Source organism: Poromitra crassiceps (assembly GCF_964638095.1).
Source record: "Poromitra crassiceps genome assembly, chromosome: 13".
Taxonomy (NCBI): domain Eukaryota; kingdom Metazoa; phylum Chordata; class Actinopteri; order Beryciformes; family Melamphaidae; genus Poromitra; species Poromitra crassiceps.
In genome coordinates, this window is record NC_139644.1 from 24,771,234 (window position 1) to 24,788,517 (window position 17,284).

At 42.1% G+C, this 17,284-nt stretch overlaps 1 protein-coding gene across 2 annotated transcripts; it reads left to right on the plus strand.

Annotated features, from left to right (window-relative positions):
* Positions 1-436: 436 nt before the first annotated feature.
* Positions 437-16,806, plus strand: mgrn1b (mahogunin, ring finger 1b). Of its 2 annotated transcripts, XM_083650176.1 has the most exons (17): positions 437-779; positions 2,088-2,206; positions 2,384-2,472; positions 2,594-2,740; positions 3,579-3,696; positions 3,903-3,969; positions 6,403-6,446; positions 6,557-6,604; positions 7,154-7,222; positions 7,331-7,490; positions 7,633-7,742; positions 8,069-8,283; positions 9,588-9,699; positions 9,782-9,827; positions 9,979-10,083; positions 14,742-14,787; positions 15,060-15,166. In XM_083650176.1, the coding sequence occupies exons 1-16, from the start codon at positions 692-694 to the stop codon at positions 14,780-14,782; spliced, it is 1,578 nt and encodes a 525-aa protein (XP_083506302.1). In that variant the 5' UTR covers positions 437-691; the 3' UTR covers positions 14,783-14,787; positions 15,060-15,166. The 2 variants fall into 2 exon arrangements, with proteins under 2 accessions (XP_083506302.1, XP_083506301.1); XM_083650175.1 differs by lacking the exon at positions 14,742-14,787 and having other exon boundaries at positions 15,060-16,806.
* The last annotated feature ends 478 nt before the right edge of the window (positions 16,807-17,284 follow it).

Genomic DNA, 17,284 nt, shown 5'->3' on the forward strand with positions numbered 1-17,284 from the left:
TACGTGTTGGCCCTGTGAAGAGGCTCTGGGTTACTTATGGGCCCCCTGAGCTACTGGGCCCCTGGGCCTGGGCCCAGTAATACATTCCTGCACGCACGCGCGCGCGCGCGCGCGCACACACACACACACACACACACACACACACACACACACACACACACACACACACACACACACACACACACACACACACACACACACACACACACACACACACACACACACACACACACACACACACACACACACACACACACACACACACACACACACACACACACACACACACACACACACACACACACACACACACAGAGCGAACATCCCCCAGGCTGTGAGCGTGCTGACGTAAGACGTTGGGTCTGACCACGTGAGACTACGTACGTAGCACAACCGAGCACAACCTTGGCAGGCAGTGGGCAGAACTGCAAAACAACAGCATCTCTCTCCCTATTTCCTGTTAGCGCTCACAAGCTAGCTGACAAGAAAGTGGACGTGTAAAATGTTTGATTAAGAAAAAACGCTTGCTGACAGTCGATATTATTTATCGTTGTCTGGGCAGTTGTGTACGTTGAACGCAGCGCTAACCAGAGCCGTCTCGTTAATAGCTATTGAGCTGTCGCGTTTACTGTCGTTAGCTGCAAAGCTGCTAGCTAGCTGTAGCTAACGTTGGCGATCTAGCCAGAGAAAGATGGGGTCCATCCTGAGTCGCAGAATCGCTGGTGTTGAGGATATCGATATCCAGGCCAATTCGGCCTACCGATTTCCACCTAAATCTGGTAGGTCATTAGCAATCTATCTTGGTTGAAAACAGTAACGTAAACCATAAACGTTAGCAGACACACATAAACACTGAGACACACACACTAACACCTAGCTAAGCTAGCGAGATAACGGATATCTGTTTACTAACACTACTAGTGTGGAACAACCATATCTATTTAACTTAGCGAACGTTACATACTGACTGGAATTACTGTTACAATATTGCTGTGATCGCATGTGTCAAAGAGGGTACATGTCATATCCCAGACCGTGATGTCTTGTTTTACCTGTAACGTTAGTTTGTTTCATAATCTCATACTTGACAATATCAGAAAAGCTTGTGATGCTTCAAATACATCCTACATCTAACATCTTTTGTCACAGTACCTGGAATGTGCAGTGTCCTGTCAACATTACATCGCATTCGTGACCTATTTTTCAGATGCAATATAAGTGTTGAATCCACACATTCGAAATGTCACCAAAGGCGCAAAATATGCTTCTTTTCAGAAGAGAATAACATGACACTGTTGACTTGACACATGTGTCAATAGATGTTTTTCACATGTCAAATGATGCAAAACATTGAGCTACTATTTTAGGATGTCAGAAGTAAATAGAACAGGCTAATCCTAGGGTCTGTACTTACACCATCAGTTTTACAACCAGTTTACAACCTAAACATCACAAGATATTTTATTGTCTACTGCAAGTGATATAAATCCTCTTGTATGATAACTTGTATGAGTTGGGGATCATGAACAAAATAAGTCTAATGTAATAACTTGTTTATGGCTGGTTAAAATGACTACACTTCAACAAAGATCTGGTTTATGAATCTAAATTTGAATGAGTGCACGTTATAGTTTAGAGGGAGAATAATTAGTAAGGAGAGCCAAATGGTGAAGTGATCAGTGTCTATCCTGACACTGTGTGGCTGCTTGATGTATATCAATCTCAATCCTTTGTGTTTGTTTATCCCTTTTAGATAACCATGCAGCTGCTTTATTCCATACTGTGTCAGCCAGGGTAATTTGGAGCTATGAAAGTGTTCTACAGCTAAATTATAGACATATGAAATCCAAAAAGAGAAGAAAATCTGAAAATGTCTGCTGATGTTTTGTGCTTTAAAACAGACAATCTGTATATCTTAACCATTTTGTTGATCCAAAAATTTAAATACTTTTGAAATCACTGCATGTTATTTCAGCAATTTATTACACAGTGTAAGGCTGCTTTCCAGAATTAGCATTGTAATTTTATTTTGTCGCCATTGTCCACAGTGACTTTTCAATTAATCTTTCTTTCCTTCTTGCCCCCAGGCAATTATTTTGCAAGCCACTTTTTCATGGGAGGAGAGAAATTTGACACACCACATCCAGAAGGATACCTTTTTGGGGAAAACATGGACCTAAATTTTCTTGGAAATAGGCCTGTGCAGGTGAAAACTTATGCTGCTTCTCCACATCATCATCTGGGAATTAGCAAGTCTATGTTCTCTCACATCTTTAAGGACATTTGCTTTTGTGTGCATGTGTATTTTGTCAGAAATGTGACTAATTCAACAATACTTAGAAATCAAATTATGAATGTTGTTATTGTTGTCATTATTTCTTAGTTTCCATATGTGACCCCTGCACCCCACGAGCCTGTGAAAACCCTCAGGAGTTTGGTCAACATTAGGAAGGACTCTCTGCGCTTGGTCAGGTAAGGTTCTGGAGGCTAGGGTTTCTTAGGATGATGGTGAAATCAGAGTAAAAGTGTTATTTATTTATTTATAGAGCTTCCATTGTGGTGACCTCATGACTGTCAAACCTTTTCTCACTAGGTATAAAGACGACTCTGACACACCAACGGAGGAAGGGGGGAAACCAAAGGTTCTGTATGGTGTGGAGTTCACCTTTGATGCTGACGCTCGGGTGGCAATCACCCTGTACTGCCAAGCTTTTGAGGAATTCTCCAATGGGATGGCAGTGTAAGAATCTCAAAACTCTTGATTTATCGGACTGACTAAGATGATGTAGATGATGCTTCTCATATGGGATATTGGATCAATACCAATTGAAAAATTTAACCGGTGACCTTATAGTCCTGATCAAATCTACTAGTCCTGATCGCATTTATTGAATTCACTTTGTTGTTGAAGCGATTGCCTTATCTTTTAGTGGTCACATCTGAATTGATTCCAATAAGAATGAATGAAATGAACAAGGTATTCAAATCTCCTATTTGAGCCATAGAGGGATAGGTTGATCTCACTGATACAACAGTGTCTTTTTATTGTAACCGCTGTGCTAAAGATGTCCAAACTAACTGTATTGAGATCCTAACCTAAGCCTAAAGATGAAGCAGGATGTGGTGGGTCCTTAGCAACCGCCAGTCACCATGGATACTCTGGATAAGGCCGAGGAAAAGATGAAAATAATGTTTCATGCTGCAGCTGTAGTTAGTGTGTCATGATAAATATTGCATTGTGACAAATCTCCCCATGACAAAATGAATTAATATGAAAGGCCCATTTCAAAAAGAGGAGATAGGCTTGTTTTATATTGAGAGTTTGAGAGCAATCTGCATCCTTCAAATGTTTGTGTCTGTTCTATTTAGTAGAAATCTGACACTAATGAATGGGCTGGTTATATAAAGCAGCATTTGACAGCGTTAAACTTTCCACACTGAGAAATGCCCAAATGTCAATCTTTGCTCTCGCCCTTTCAGAAACACAGGATGCTTGTTGCACTGTGCGAGGGACTGGAATGACGGACTCGAGTCAGTCCTCCTTGCATCTTGACCATTGTCTTCTCTGCCTTGTGTAGGTACAACCCCAAGGATCCAACGATGGTCTCTGAAACTGTACACTACAAGCGAGGGGTGAGCCAGCAGTTCTCCATGCCGTCTTTCAAAATTGATTTCAGCGAGTGGAAAGAGGAAGATGTAAGTATCTGTTGCAATCGTGTCACCAGCTCACATGAAACAAAAACAAATCGGTGTCCTTCCGCACCATTGCTTTGGCCAGAAGACAACATTTCATAAGACACACACACACACACACACACACACACACACGCACGGAGAAAACAGACTGTTTACAACTGTGCTGTATTGAATATTGAAACTTGTGTATCTTTTTTCCCTTATAGCTCAACTTTGACCTTGATCGAGGCATTTTCCCCATGGTTATCCAAGCTGTGGTTGATGAGGGGGATGGTAGGTTACTACAGCTGCATGGCACTGCATGGCAAGAGATCTTTTCTGTTGGTGCAAACATACATAAAAGGCAAATGTCTCTCTGAACTGCCTCACTGAAATAGCTCAGCAGGTATTTTAGCAGTTCTATTCAGTTCAGTGATAATGCTGAAATGCTGCTATCAGTGTAGGAAATTAAATTTATTTTGGGGGCAACTTTTGCTCCACTGTCTAAAGAAATGTGGGCATTTACAACATTTTGGGGCACTTAAGTATTAGTGCATGAAGTTCAGTGTTGTCATGGGTCTGGAAAGTACTTGAAAGTGCTTGAATTTATAAAGAGGTCCTTAAAAGTGCTTGGATTTAGCCTACCAGAATCTCTGAGTTTGAGCCTCGTGCACTCTAATCAGTAGTGCTGGGCCAAGCTTGATGCACTTTCTTCCAACCTACGGTATCGCTGTCCGCTGAGCTGTTATTGGCTGTTGTCCTCTCTCATAGGTGTTCTTAGCTCACATATGCTGCTGGTCACCTAGGTCAGTGTTTCCCAACCGGGGGTACGGGGACCCCTAGGGGTACGCAAGCACATTGCAGGGGGTACGCGGAAAGATTAGGGATTAATACAATTTATTTTCAGATGAGAGGAGAGAGAGAGAGAGAGAGAGAAACTCCGCACCGCAACTATTGCGGGGGAGCCCCGGCAGGTCCCCGGAAGGTGTTAACTGTGACACCTCTACTCTGTGAAAAACAAAAGAAGTCGTTCACGCTGGCTGCAGGTCAAACAATAGCTCTCTCGTTCAGGATCTGATTCTCCCTGCAGCCCTGATATTAGCTGATCAACAAGAAAGCAGCAGACGCTCTCAAACAACACGGTCTCCCGTCGGATCGATATGTCAATTAATATTGTTGGACAAGTTGTGAATAAAATGAAGCAAGCAGGTCAATTCGCTTTGCAGTTAGATTAATTTTGCCTGGTAACAGCTGCCCCCAGAACTGTCAAAGCTTATGAAAGACAAACTAGCTCAGGCGTCTTTTTAAAGGTGCCAAGTGACTGAATAAAAATAGTTGAAACTGTTACTGTGTGAGTCTGAATATATCTATCTCTATATAGGCTATATAATATTTTGTTCATTCTCAATAAGTGTATAGCTATTTGTATTAAAGGGGAGTCATTCAAAATGATTTTAATTTAATAATCAGTTGTGTTGGATAGTAAAAGTTGAATGAGATTAATGGAACAAATTTGGGAGAATCAACACGCTGTCAGGGGGTACACTTGGCATGGCAAAACAGCTCAAGGGGTACACGGTAGGGATGGGCATTTCTAGCAAAAACACTATTCGAAATTCGCTGGCCAAATTAGAATTTAATTCGAAATTCGAAAATAAAAATAAAAATGTAAAAAAAATTAAAAATTTATTTCTTTATTTTTTTTATTTTTTTTGTGAGTGAAATGTTGCATTGTCTCCCCTGATTCTAAGTCTACGGCTTTATTAATTAATATAAAAAGCTTCTGCTGTGGATTTTTAGCTCAAACAAGCATTGCACCACTGAATTAAAGAACATGTTACATGACATTGACATTTTCGAAAATAAAAAACAGTTTTGACAATCATGAGTGGTTCATTAAATATTTAGTAGGCTCAGGTCTGAGTGCCAAAGGGGTGCCAAAGTCACCCCCTCTCCCTCTTCATGGGATTTCATCCGCCATTCATTTTTCCATAAACCTTGCTTAAAATGCTTATAAAAAAAAATTTACTTGCTCAAACCAAGCGATTTGACTATACTTAGAATCAGGGGAGACAATGCAACATTTCACCAAAAAAAAAAAAAAAATCTTTTTTCGAATTTCGAATTTCAATAATAAAAGTCGACCTTGATAATAACAACGATTATTCGAAAATTCGAAATTCGATGCCCATCCCTAGTACACGGCGCGGAAAAGGTTGGGAACCACTGGCCTAGGTAACCTGCAGTGGATACCTTTTTGTTGTTGTATCCCCCCCCCCCCCCCCTAGGCTTTATTGCTTGAAAAGTCCTTGAAATGTATCAAAACAGTGACAACCCTGAAGTTGCTAAAGTGTAGTGGGTGTCTGTGTGAACAACAGCAGTGTTTGTGTTCTGGCAAACAGCTTGCAGGTGCCAAGTGTGTGCTAGAGATGGAAATGGAAATTGAATGAATTGGATGGAAATAAAATGATCCAAATCTTGGGGGCAATTTTTGCCCCTCAATCACGGTTTTTAGGGGCATTCTGAGATTTCTTGGGGCATTTTTTGCCCTTGTCCCTGGCTAATTTCCTACACTGGCTGCTATTCAAATACATTTTATTATTAGTAAATGGAATGTAGCGAGTTTACAATTCAGTCTGATACCAGGCTAGAAATGCTGAAAATGTTTGGTAAAAACATCTACCAATTAAGATATACATTCTTTATTAATTGTGTGTTCTTTTCAAGATTGCCTTGGACATGCTCATGTACTTTTGGCAGCCTTTGAGAGAGTAAGTACTACATGTCTGACTCTGAATGAACCGAATTAAATTTTTATGTGATATAATCGAAACTTTTTCTAGTTAAGCTAAAACATGTTTTGTTTTGTTTTTACTTCCAGCATGTTGATGGCAGTTTCTCCGTCAAGCCTTTGAAGCAGAAGCAAATTGTATGTTTATGAGCATTCTTACTCTGATATTGATTTTCTTTTTTATTATTATTATCTAGCAAATTCTAAAAGGCACAAGTGGAATGTATTTTGTCACATCTGCAGTTTAGAGGTCTGCATGGGCTTGATTTGTTATTGTAACACCAGTCTCCTCCCACTGCTTTGCTGTGCTTGTTTATTTACTTGACCAGCCCAGCCCATTCCTGTCCATTTTCCTGTTACTGCAACAGCTTGTTTTAAGCCCACATTGAAGCCTGTGCTGCAGGGTAATAAATAATACCCGGGTAGTAAACTAAGCAAACAGGAGCTACAGTGTGCGGCCTCTACTTTTTTCATTTGCTGAAAATTTGCAAGCCCCACAAATATTGCGGAGGTTGGTTGAATTTGCATTGATTATTGCGATCGCAAAGTAGCAACGTCCTGGAGGGACTGATATCAGTGGAGCAATGTATATCAGAGTTTGAGGATTGTCTCCCTGTTTCTGGATATCAAAATGTCAACCTACACTGTAATTGGTGGATGAAACTTCATATTTCTGTATTGTAACAGGTGGATCGTGTGAGCTACCTGTTGCAGGAGATCTATGGGATTGAAAACAAAAACAACCAAGAAACCAAGGTTTTCATATTACCTTATGCGGCATTACTTTATGCTTTATACTGTAAAAGTTCGGCCATATTTTATTTCTGAGCCTTATGATTTATTTGTTTTCTCTTGCTCCTCCAGCCATCGGATGACGAGAACAGCGACAACAGCAACGAGTGTGTCGTCTGTCTGTCTGACCTGCGAGACACACTCATCCTGCCCTGCAGACACCTGTGTCTCTGCAACTCCTGTGCAGACACTTTGCGTTACCAGGCCAACAACTGTCCTATCTGCAGACTGCGTAAGATGACGCGTTACATTATTGCAATGCAATTACTTTTTCTTTTCTTTTTTGATCACTTGAGAGACGCTATTTTGATAAGTAACGTTACAATTAAACTGAAATTATGACGTTTTCATGCATAATGTGTTCCTCCGGCCAGCCTTCAGAGCCTTGCTGCAGATCAGAGCTGTGAGGAAAAAGCCTGGAGCTCTTTCCCCCGTGTCCTTCAGCCCCGTTCTCGCTCAGACTATGGACCACGACGAGCACTCAGTAGGTTCCACTAACCTAGCAAATTACCATACATGCACATCATTGCAGTTCATAAGGGTCCCAGAATCACAATTAGAATCTGCTGAGGTAATTGTGCCTGTTCCTGCACATATAGATGAAATATGAGGATATTATCGAGCGGCAATGTGTATTGTGCAAATATATACAGTATGCGGTCAGATCTATTGTGGTGTAGATCTCTGACCCCTCAGTTGCCAGTTGGCCATCACTGGTCGAAATGATTAAATCTGCAGCCATTTGTTGAATGTTCATCAAACGTGCACTGTCGTCTGTCGGCACTAATCTTTCTGTGCTTCACTCTGCAGAGCACAGACTCGGTTCCTCCCGGCTTTGAACCCATCTCGCTGTTGGAGGCACTCAACGGCCTGCGGTCGGTGTCTCCTGCCGTCCCATCCGCCCCCCTCTACGATGAAATAAACTTCTCAGGAGGCCAGGGAGGAGAGAACAGACAGCTGGGCTCCCCGGAGCATTTAAGTGATGGAGGCCTGCAGAAAGGCAAAGTCAGCAAATCTCCTGACAGGTAATCTCACAGTGTGGCCTGCTCTCTGTGCTATTAGCTAGCTAGGTAACATTTGGATACACGTGTCCTTGAGCAACACACTGAGGGGCTGCTCTATGGTTAATCTTTAGAGGGGAACGAGAAAAAAAAAAAAAAAATCCTATCATTGCAGACATTTCCTAATGATCCTTAAAAAGCAGTACCGTAAATTCCGGACTATAAGCCGCGGCTTTTTCCCCGTTTTTTGGCCTTTTTTGGCCCCTGCGGCTTATATAACGGTGCGGCTTATCTATGGATTTTTTCAGCAAAAAAAAAAAAACGGAATTCTCTCTTCTTTAGCACTCTTTCTAACTATAAATCCACTTCTGTTTTAATTTCCTCTCTTGCCCTCTTTTCACCACACCGCGGACACTGTGTGCACTGTAAAAAAAAACACAGGTGGTGTTGTGTTATGTTGTTTTGTTGAAATGTTAATAAATGGGAGCTTCCTCAAACAGCCATCTCTTTCCCGACAATCCCCTCTGTGCACGAATCCTTACATATGGTAATTAAACATTAAAACACAATTAAAAAAAAAAAACATTAAAACAACCGCGGCTTATAGTCCGGTGCGGCTTATATATGTAACAAACAGTCAATTTTGCTGCTGCGGCTTATAGTCCGGTGCGGCTTATAGTGCGGAATTTACGGTAGTCGTTCTCTCTTCATCCACCCCCTCCATAGGGGCGGTCAGTGTCAGCTACAGCAGTGGTTGGTAAGGATTCTGTGTGTTTTCCAAGCACACTGCAGCAGGTTAGATACTGTACTTGTGGTGATTGAGCTTGAATCTGGGCCTGCTGTCTGAGTGACAGACTCCCTCCTCACTATACCAAACTACTGCCAAGTTTTGATCTGTGGTATTATTGTGGCTGTATAATGTGGTTTCTCCACTCAACTGGCCTAGAGCCAGAATAGAGAGAGGCTTCCTATTTAAGTTATGCTGAAGACTGTAGCATTTAGGCATAATCTTCCCTATTCATCACAATACCACAGATGAAGTCATCCCATCCTTGGCAGTCTATCTTCCTTAATATAAGCACCTGACTTTGCTTTGGGAAGACAACAGTGTAGGAATTTTTTAAACAGTGGGGGCAACTTTTGCCCCCCACTGTTTAAAAAATGGAAATGGAAATTAAATTAATTGAATGAAAATAATTTCCTAATTTCCTACACTGGAAGACAATGGCTTGATTAGAGCGAATATCTGCTCATGTAGGTACCTCGTGTAGTGAATCGAGCCCTGTGTCCTATGAACAGCCTTTTCTACTTCCCCCTCCCCTCTGCAGCACCCTGAGGTCTCCATCATCTCCCATCCAGGAGGAGGATGAGGAGAAGCTGTCAGAGATGTCTGACGCTCAGCCGAACACACTGCTGTCCAATAGTCCCGCCCCCACAGAGGTAAAGACGCTGCTTCATCGCCTTTGATCTCTGCCTCCTCTGCAGCACACAGCTTTAACAATATCTCCTTCCCTCTGCCCAGGCCACGGCAACCGAGGATGTAGCCGAGTCCCTGTCTCCAGATGATGGTGAGTTCTCTCCTTTTGGACTAAATAATGTCTTTGGGGTGGCACAAGCATAGATCTGCTCTGCTCAGGAAAAACAACAGCAGTTGACTCGACTTGGCTTTGAGGTCGATTCAGTGACATTTGCCTCTCCTCTGCCTCCTGGGTGAATCAGATGACAGGCTGCACTCTGGAGGGGAGATCCTGCAGGACTGCAGCAGTGAGCACAGCAGCCTGACCAAAACAGAGAGCGACCCGGCAGGCGACCTGTCTCTGCCAGGTGAGAAATAGTCAGACTCCGCCGGGAACAAACATCAAATAACAGACTAGTCTTCTTAAAGGATCAGTTCACCCAAAAATGAAAATTCAGTCATTATCTACTCACCCCATCCCGGTGGGAGATCAGGTGATGTTTTTTAGTCCACAAAACATTTTTGAAGTTTTCCAGGGAAACAGAGTTACAGCATTCATTTGCCAGAGTGGGAGTGGGAGTGGGGGGGGATGGTTTAGGGATGCCTCCATACAGTACTGCTCGTCTGGCATAATCCAAGCCTCTAGAAGCCCCGAGATGCTGAAGTTACTGGAAAATACATTATGTACCTGTGAGCTTAAACTGAAAGTGAAAACAGGACTTTCAGCTCACGACGACAGTGAAGATTTCAGCTAAAAACAGGGTGTAAATTCAAGTCAACTCTGCATCTCAGGGGATTCTGGAAACTTGGCTTACACCAGACGAGCAAGTATGGAGGCATTTAATGTTTTGATTTTGTTTGTTTTTAATGTTTGAAAGTTGGTCACCCTTCACTTCAATTATTTAGGAGAATGCTGTACCGTTTCCGTTTCCCTGGAATACTCCACGAAAGTTTTGTTGACTAAAAAATGTCACCCGACCTTCCACTGGGATGGGGGTAAGTAGATAATGTATAGATTTTTGGGTGAACTTATCCTTTAAACATGAAAGGAAAGAAAGGGAAAGGAGTAGTTGGAGTTGTTTCCTCTTCACCCTTTTACACGGATTATGTTGTACATAAAAGCTGATGACTAACTAGTGCTCCTACTGGTCATGTTAATTCGTGAGAAAAAAACATTCAGCCATGAAATCGGTTAACCATGCACTGTCACTGGAGCTTCTAAAAGTGATGACATCAACTACAACTAGAGGTCAATGGGAATACCCGCACACCAGATGTAACAGGGCTAGAAAAGCCAGAGGCTGAGATCAAGCAAATAGACTTACTTTATTTTCACATAGTGCAAAACAAAACAGTCCAAAAAAGAAAAGATGGGTTTAAAAGGCAGCAAACGTTTCAGTCTGTGACTATCATCAGTGCTACTAGCATTCAGGTCTAACAAGTCAAGTTTATTTGTATAGCACATTTCATACACAGAGGCAATTCAAAGTGCTTCACATAAAATGGTTGACAGGATAATAAAAGAAGAGAATAAAATGGACATTTAAAAGCATCACAACAAAACTTTAAAAAATAGTATAAAAAGTGCATTAAGCGACAGGCGCAGCAGTTGCAAAAAGAGCTAAAAACGTATAGAGGACTCATTGGGTTTGCATAATAGAATAAATCAATTTATCTATATTGAGTCCCCCGACATGACTATGAACATGACTACACACATAAAACTCAGGTCTGGGTACGGTGTCCTCTTTTCCTCTATACTGCAGTTTGGACGCCGAGCATACCCCCACTTACCTACCTTGCGTCATCTGTTGCCGGTCGACAAACAGGCCATTTTTTATATCTAAACCTTGCTTAAAAGGAGTACGGCTCAAGTAAGCTCCCCTTACGCGTGCGTCCCTCCTGACGCATCACCTCACCCTCTTGTGAGTATATCTGTATTACGGACAAGGACAGGTTAAATAGACAGGCAGGCACATCATGTTGCTCAGGTGCCATCAATCAATCAGCTTTCATTGCTGATTGCATGTGGGCCAGACAAAGTCAGATCATTGTAAAAGTAAGGTTCTTCAGCAAAAACTAGAGATATTGACTTTACACTACAATATGCACCACAAATGTACAAAAGTTGCCACAATACATTCATCAATGGAGAAAGCAATGGGAGGCAGAGTAATAAAGAGCCAGGAGGACATAGGGACATGCAGACACTGTCAAGAAGCCTAGAGGAAACAGGCTAGAGACAAAGTTTCATTCAGCCCTAAAGGCTGTTCACTTTTTAGTTTAAAGATCCATTTACTCTCACATTGGAGAAGTTTGGTTTCTAGATATGTGTGTCTACGATTGGGGTCGACCTGATCAATACCACAGAATCTCAGAGCAGTGGCTGGATGTTTAGCTTCCAGGAAGTGTCGAGCTACAGGTGACTTGAGATCACCTCTATGGATGGAGCTTCTGTGTTCATTGATTCTGGTTCTGAGCTGTTGATTTGTTTTCCCCACGTACTGAAGCCCACAAGGGCAAATAAGTAGATAAATAACATGAATAGAACGGCAAGAAATACATTTATGGATCTTAAATTCTTTCTTAGTTACATGGCTGACAAAAGAGTTGGCCTTCTTGTGGTTTTGGCAGGAAGTGCAATGGAGGCAAGGAAAGAAGCCAATAGGGTCGTCAATCCTCCTACTTTGTCCAGCATGAAAGGTGTCCGCAATGCACCAGCAGGTCACGAACATTGCGGGCTCTGGAATGCACAAAAAAAGGAACTAAACTAAAAAGTGAACAGCCTTTAGGGCTGAATGAAACTTTGTCTCTAGCCTGTTTCCTCTAGGCCTCTTGACAGTGTCTGCATGTACCAGCATGTCCCTATGTCCTCCTGGCTCTTTATTACTCTGCCTCCCATTGCTTTCTCCATTGATGAATGTATTGTGGCAACTTTTGTACATTTGTGGTGCATATTGTAGTGTACAGTCAATATCTCTTGTTTTTGGTGTTGAACCTTACTTTCAGCTAGAGAAGAAAATGGGGAGAGAGGGCTACGGCGTTCTGTCGAGTGTAGGCTTTCTCAGAAGGTGCTCATTGGATCCATAGGGTTGAAGATTCAGTAGAAAGAACAAAGGAAGTCCAAGGCAACTCTTCAAGAATATTTTTAAAAAGCCTTTAATAAAATATGGCTTCCACCGACATGTTTCGGCCAAACTGGCCTTTCTCAAGGTGATTTACAGAAACAATGAATGAGCTAGGTCTTTTGTTTGTCATACAGTGATTGGGTTATGATAATCAGCTGGTGCACTCAGGGTGTGGCACCCAAGGGTGTGTAGCAATACTTCCAAGGGTTGTCAGGCCTACACATGGCCCCCTAGTGGTCAGTGAGAGTAATCATTTACTGAAATAAAATCAATATATTAGCAAACAGAATATCACATCAGTTACAATACATAGAGGAGCAGATGGCAAGTAGCAGGCAGGGACCGGCCAAAGTCTAGCGTAGATCAAATAAAAATGAAATCATTGATATATCAAAATACATTATGATACATATGAGAATAGCAAGAGAGAAAAAATATCATAGGTAGCAAATAGTACTATAAAAATGCTGCCATATCTAGCGAATCATTCAAACCAGGAAAAACAGTGGCCTGGAGTCTACATATCCAGCGGCTTTCCTTCTGGTTGAGGGCTCTCTGTATGTTTCCTCTTCTGGAGGTCATGGGGACACAGTCAATACCTATTGCTGTAAAAGAGCAAACAGCTTGGTGAGCATCTTTGATGTGTTTAGCCATAGCATAGTCACTATTGTTGATCTTAATAGCGTATCTATGTTCAGCCAAATGGTCCTGTAGCCGTCGCTTTGTCCTCCCTACATAGAAGGCGTCACACTTTGAGCATGAAAGTATATATACCACATGCGTCGTTTTGCAGTTAATAAAACTGTTGGTGGTGTACGTCCTTTTTGTAACTGGATGGGTGAAATCTTTAGAGCGGGCTAGGACGTCGCACTGTTTACAATGGCCACATTTGAACTTTGAAGGTGCCTACCGGCTTTTTGGGCAGCCAAGATGCATTCTCCTTGGCAGGCAGATGGCTGTGCACCAACCTAGGCAGATGGCTGTGCACCAACCTATCTCCTAAAGTGGGGGCCCTTCGGAAAGAGAAAAGGGGAGGTTCACGAAAAACAGATCTTTACTTTCAGCTAATTGACAATGATCTGACTTTGTCTGGCCCACATGCAATCAGCAATGAAAGCTGATTGATTGATGGCACCTGAGCAACATGATGTACCTGCCTGTCTATTTAACCTGTCATTGTTAGACCTGAATGCTAGTAGCACTGATGATAGTCCTCGACTGAAACGTTTGCTGCCTTTTCAACCCACCTTTTCTTTTTTGCACTGTTTTGTTTTGCACTATGTGAAAATAAAGTAAGTCTATTTGCTTGATCTCAGCCTCTGGACCTCTTCTGTGGCTTTTTTAGCCCTGTTACATCTGGTGTGCGGGTATTCCCATTGACCTCTATTGTAAGTACTTTTGTACCGACACACCCAGCCGAACTTTTTTAGATGTCTTTTGTCGGCGCAGTCTGTATGGCGCGTTTGTAGCTCAGGAGGTAGAGCGGGTCGTCCACTAATCGCTTTGGATAAAAGGTCGGTGGTTCGATTCCCGGCTCTTCCAGTCTGCATGTCGAAGTGTCCTTGGGCAAGACACTGAACCCCAAATTGCTCTCTGCGTGGTAACCTGCCGCCATCGGTGTGTGAATGTACCTACTGACTGTAAAGCGCTTTGGATAAAAGCGCTATATAAATGCAGGCCATTTACCAGTCTCACAGCCTCTTCCCTACATCAACTACAACTAAGTTGTTTATCTCCATTCTGGTACTATATCCAACTCTTTTCGTTGTATTCTAAGAGGCTGTCCTTCTCTGCGCTTTGCATCTAACCTGTGTGCTCTTGTGCTCCAGTGTGTTTTCCTAACATTCTTCCTCTATTCCCTGTCATCCTGTCCCTTCGTACCGCCCCACTCTGGGCAGCTCTAGGTCCTGATTCCTGCTCTATTGGTATGGAGGAATAACTGTGGTATGTAGGCTTTCCTGTCTGTCCTGCTTCTCTCTCTGAGCTCTACTGCTGTGAACCCTGTTCTCTGTATCATTCGGAAATCCACTCCTCTCTATCAGAGTAATCATCATCCGTTTAAAAGAATACAAAAATCCAGCGCGTTATTTATCATGGAAATTGGCATATCCGAGGCATAGCTTAAGTGCTGTATCTTGTAGGCGTCCGTATTCTTATTTGGATGTCTGACCGACAGTTTGAGCCTCACCGCTGATCCGTCGCTTCTTCGTCCGCAGGGTCGTCGGAGTCGACGGAAAGCCTGAAAAGTCAGAGCACTAACTGCTCCAGCCAGCCGCTGCTGTGCCCCCCAAGCAGCCTTCACATGGAAGACGAGCACCTCAACCCCTGACTCTCTGGCTCAGCCCTCCCCATCCCATCATCCATCTGCACAGCTTTATGCCTCGCCATCGTCCCATATCCCACATTTCCATTTACACTCAATGGGCCCGGAAAGGAAGCTCACGATGACAAGGGAGAACTCTGTATTTATTCCATCAACATCTCTTGAGATGGGAAAAGAAAGTCGATGACTCCTGCATAGATGCTCTTTTTACCCTAATCTGTGTCTATCAATGTGTAAAAATGAAAGCATTATTCCTGCTTTAGCAAACATTTCATTGACTGTCAGATGTTTGATTGTGGTCTAGTAACGTGGAGTCCAGCAGAGATACGTCACTACCTGATATGGTGGTGCTTTTAAGCACACTTACTGTAACTTAACTCTATACCTACTGCTTGACACTACATTTAGAAGAATTTATAAATACCATTTGTCTTTAAATATTGTAATCACACGTAATTGATTAATAGATTTAGACCTTTCTTTCCAGTCCGCTTGATTTCAACTATGAGTGGAGATTTGAAAACATACTACTTATTTGTGTGTCCATTTGAAGCGGTTTCGCACTGTTGACGAAATCTTTTATAATCCATTCCCTGTAATGAGAGTTTATGATGAGATTAGTTTCAGTTGTCTGCAGTCTTAACATCTAAGTTTTTTTTATTCTGAAAGATGTGATATATGTATCATAATAACTGTACTAGAATCCTATGTAGTTACTTGCAATATTGTATACTTGCATATGATATACTGTAGAAGAAAAGAAATCCCGGTATTGAAGTAATGGAAGTAGAATTAGCTACATGCACATTATTGGACACTTTGATAATCGATAAGTGCTACACCTTCACATCCTAACAGCTGAACTCAAAGATAGCTAAAGCCTGCAACAAGCATATATGTTACAGCTCCAGAATGCTGACTCATTATGGCACAATAAGTGTGCTTGTTGTAGATGTGGCAGATCTCTGTACTGTCTTTTGTGGCAATGCCAGCATCTGCTTATGTGACGTAGCTGCAAGATGGTGTCAAGCATCTGTCTGACTTTCCTTGGTCCTGTGTTTGTAGCGCCATGCATATAGATCTATGTGCCTTGAATCGCTATGGCTGCTTGTTGCATTTGGCATTAGTGTTCTTATAAACGCTAAAATACACATTTTCCAGCCTGTCAACACGGTTTTTGACGATGTACAGAGCCTTTTTTTTCTATTGCAAATTTCATGCTACTGCAAAATTATTATTGAGCAATGTCTTAATTTACTATTTTATGTCCATGTATCAATTATGCATTTAATCTGAGAACTATTTAGGTTAAAGTGGATTCTCTTAATGTATGTTTGATTGGAAAGAACACGAATCCAATGCAATAAATGCAAACATTGCATTTTAATTATTGGGCTAGCTCTTGCATGTGGATTTGTAGAGCGGTTTAAACCTCTCACTGCTTTTAAGTAATGTGATTATTTTGTCTTTCCTCCTATGTGCCATTTCAACTTGACACTGTGCCTTCCTCTTCCTGTTCTGACCACTATTGACCTGGTATCCAGGATAACACCACAGAAGGTGGTTTGTGGCTCTCTGTAAAATCAATACCTGTCTTTCCTCGTGTGTATAGCAGCATGTGTACAACAATAATGAATAAAGGTTCAATACTTTGATTAATGCTTGTTTTTGTGATCGAGCCACACTAGAATTTAGGCCACACAGGAAGATCTGTGGGGCAAGTAGTGTGTGAACAAAGTGACTTCAACCACCTTAGAGTGACTGTGCATCTCCATGGGTCATATGTTGTATGACCCATAATATTCTCACTCGTGTGAGAGTGGGGGTTATGGGGCAGGCGAGTTCCAGTGGGCCTTTTTAAACAGGTTCTTATTGAGGATAGTGACAGCTGATGGAGTGATTCTTCCTGGCCATTTGCCTATTTTACTTCCCACCCAATTCACACATTTTGTGTCTAAAAGGCAGGAAGTAACAGGTGCAAGCAAGACACTAATGAGGGTTTTCCAATTTCCAATCCATTAGGTGTTCCATCCAGGCCCTAATTTGTGTCTTGCTTGGACCTTTGTTACTTCCTGCCTTTTCGACACAAAACTCGAGACAAATACTTCAGTTTTCCCT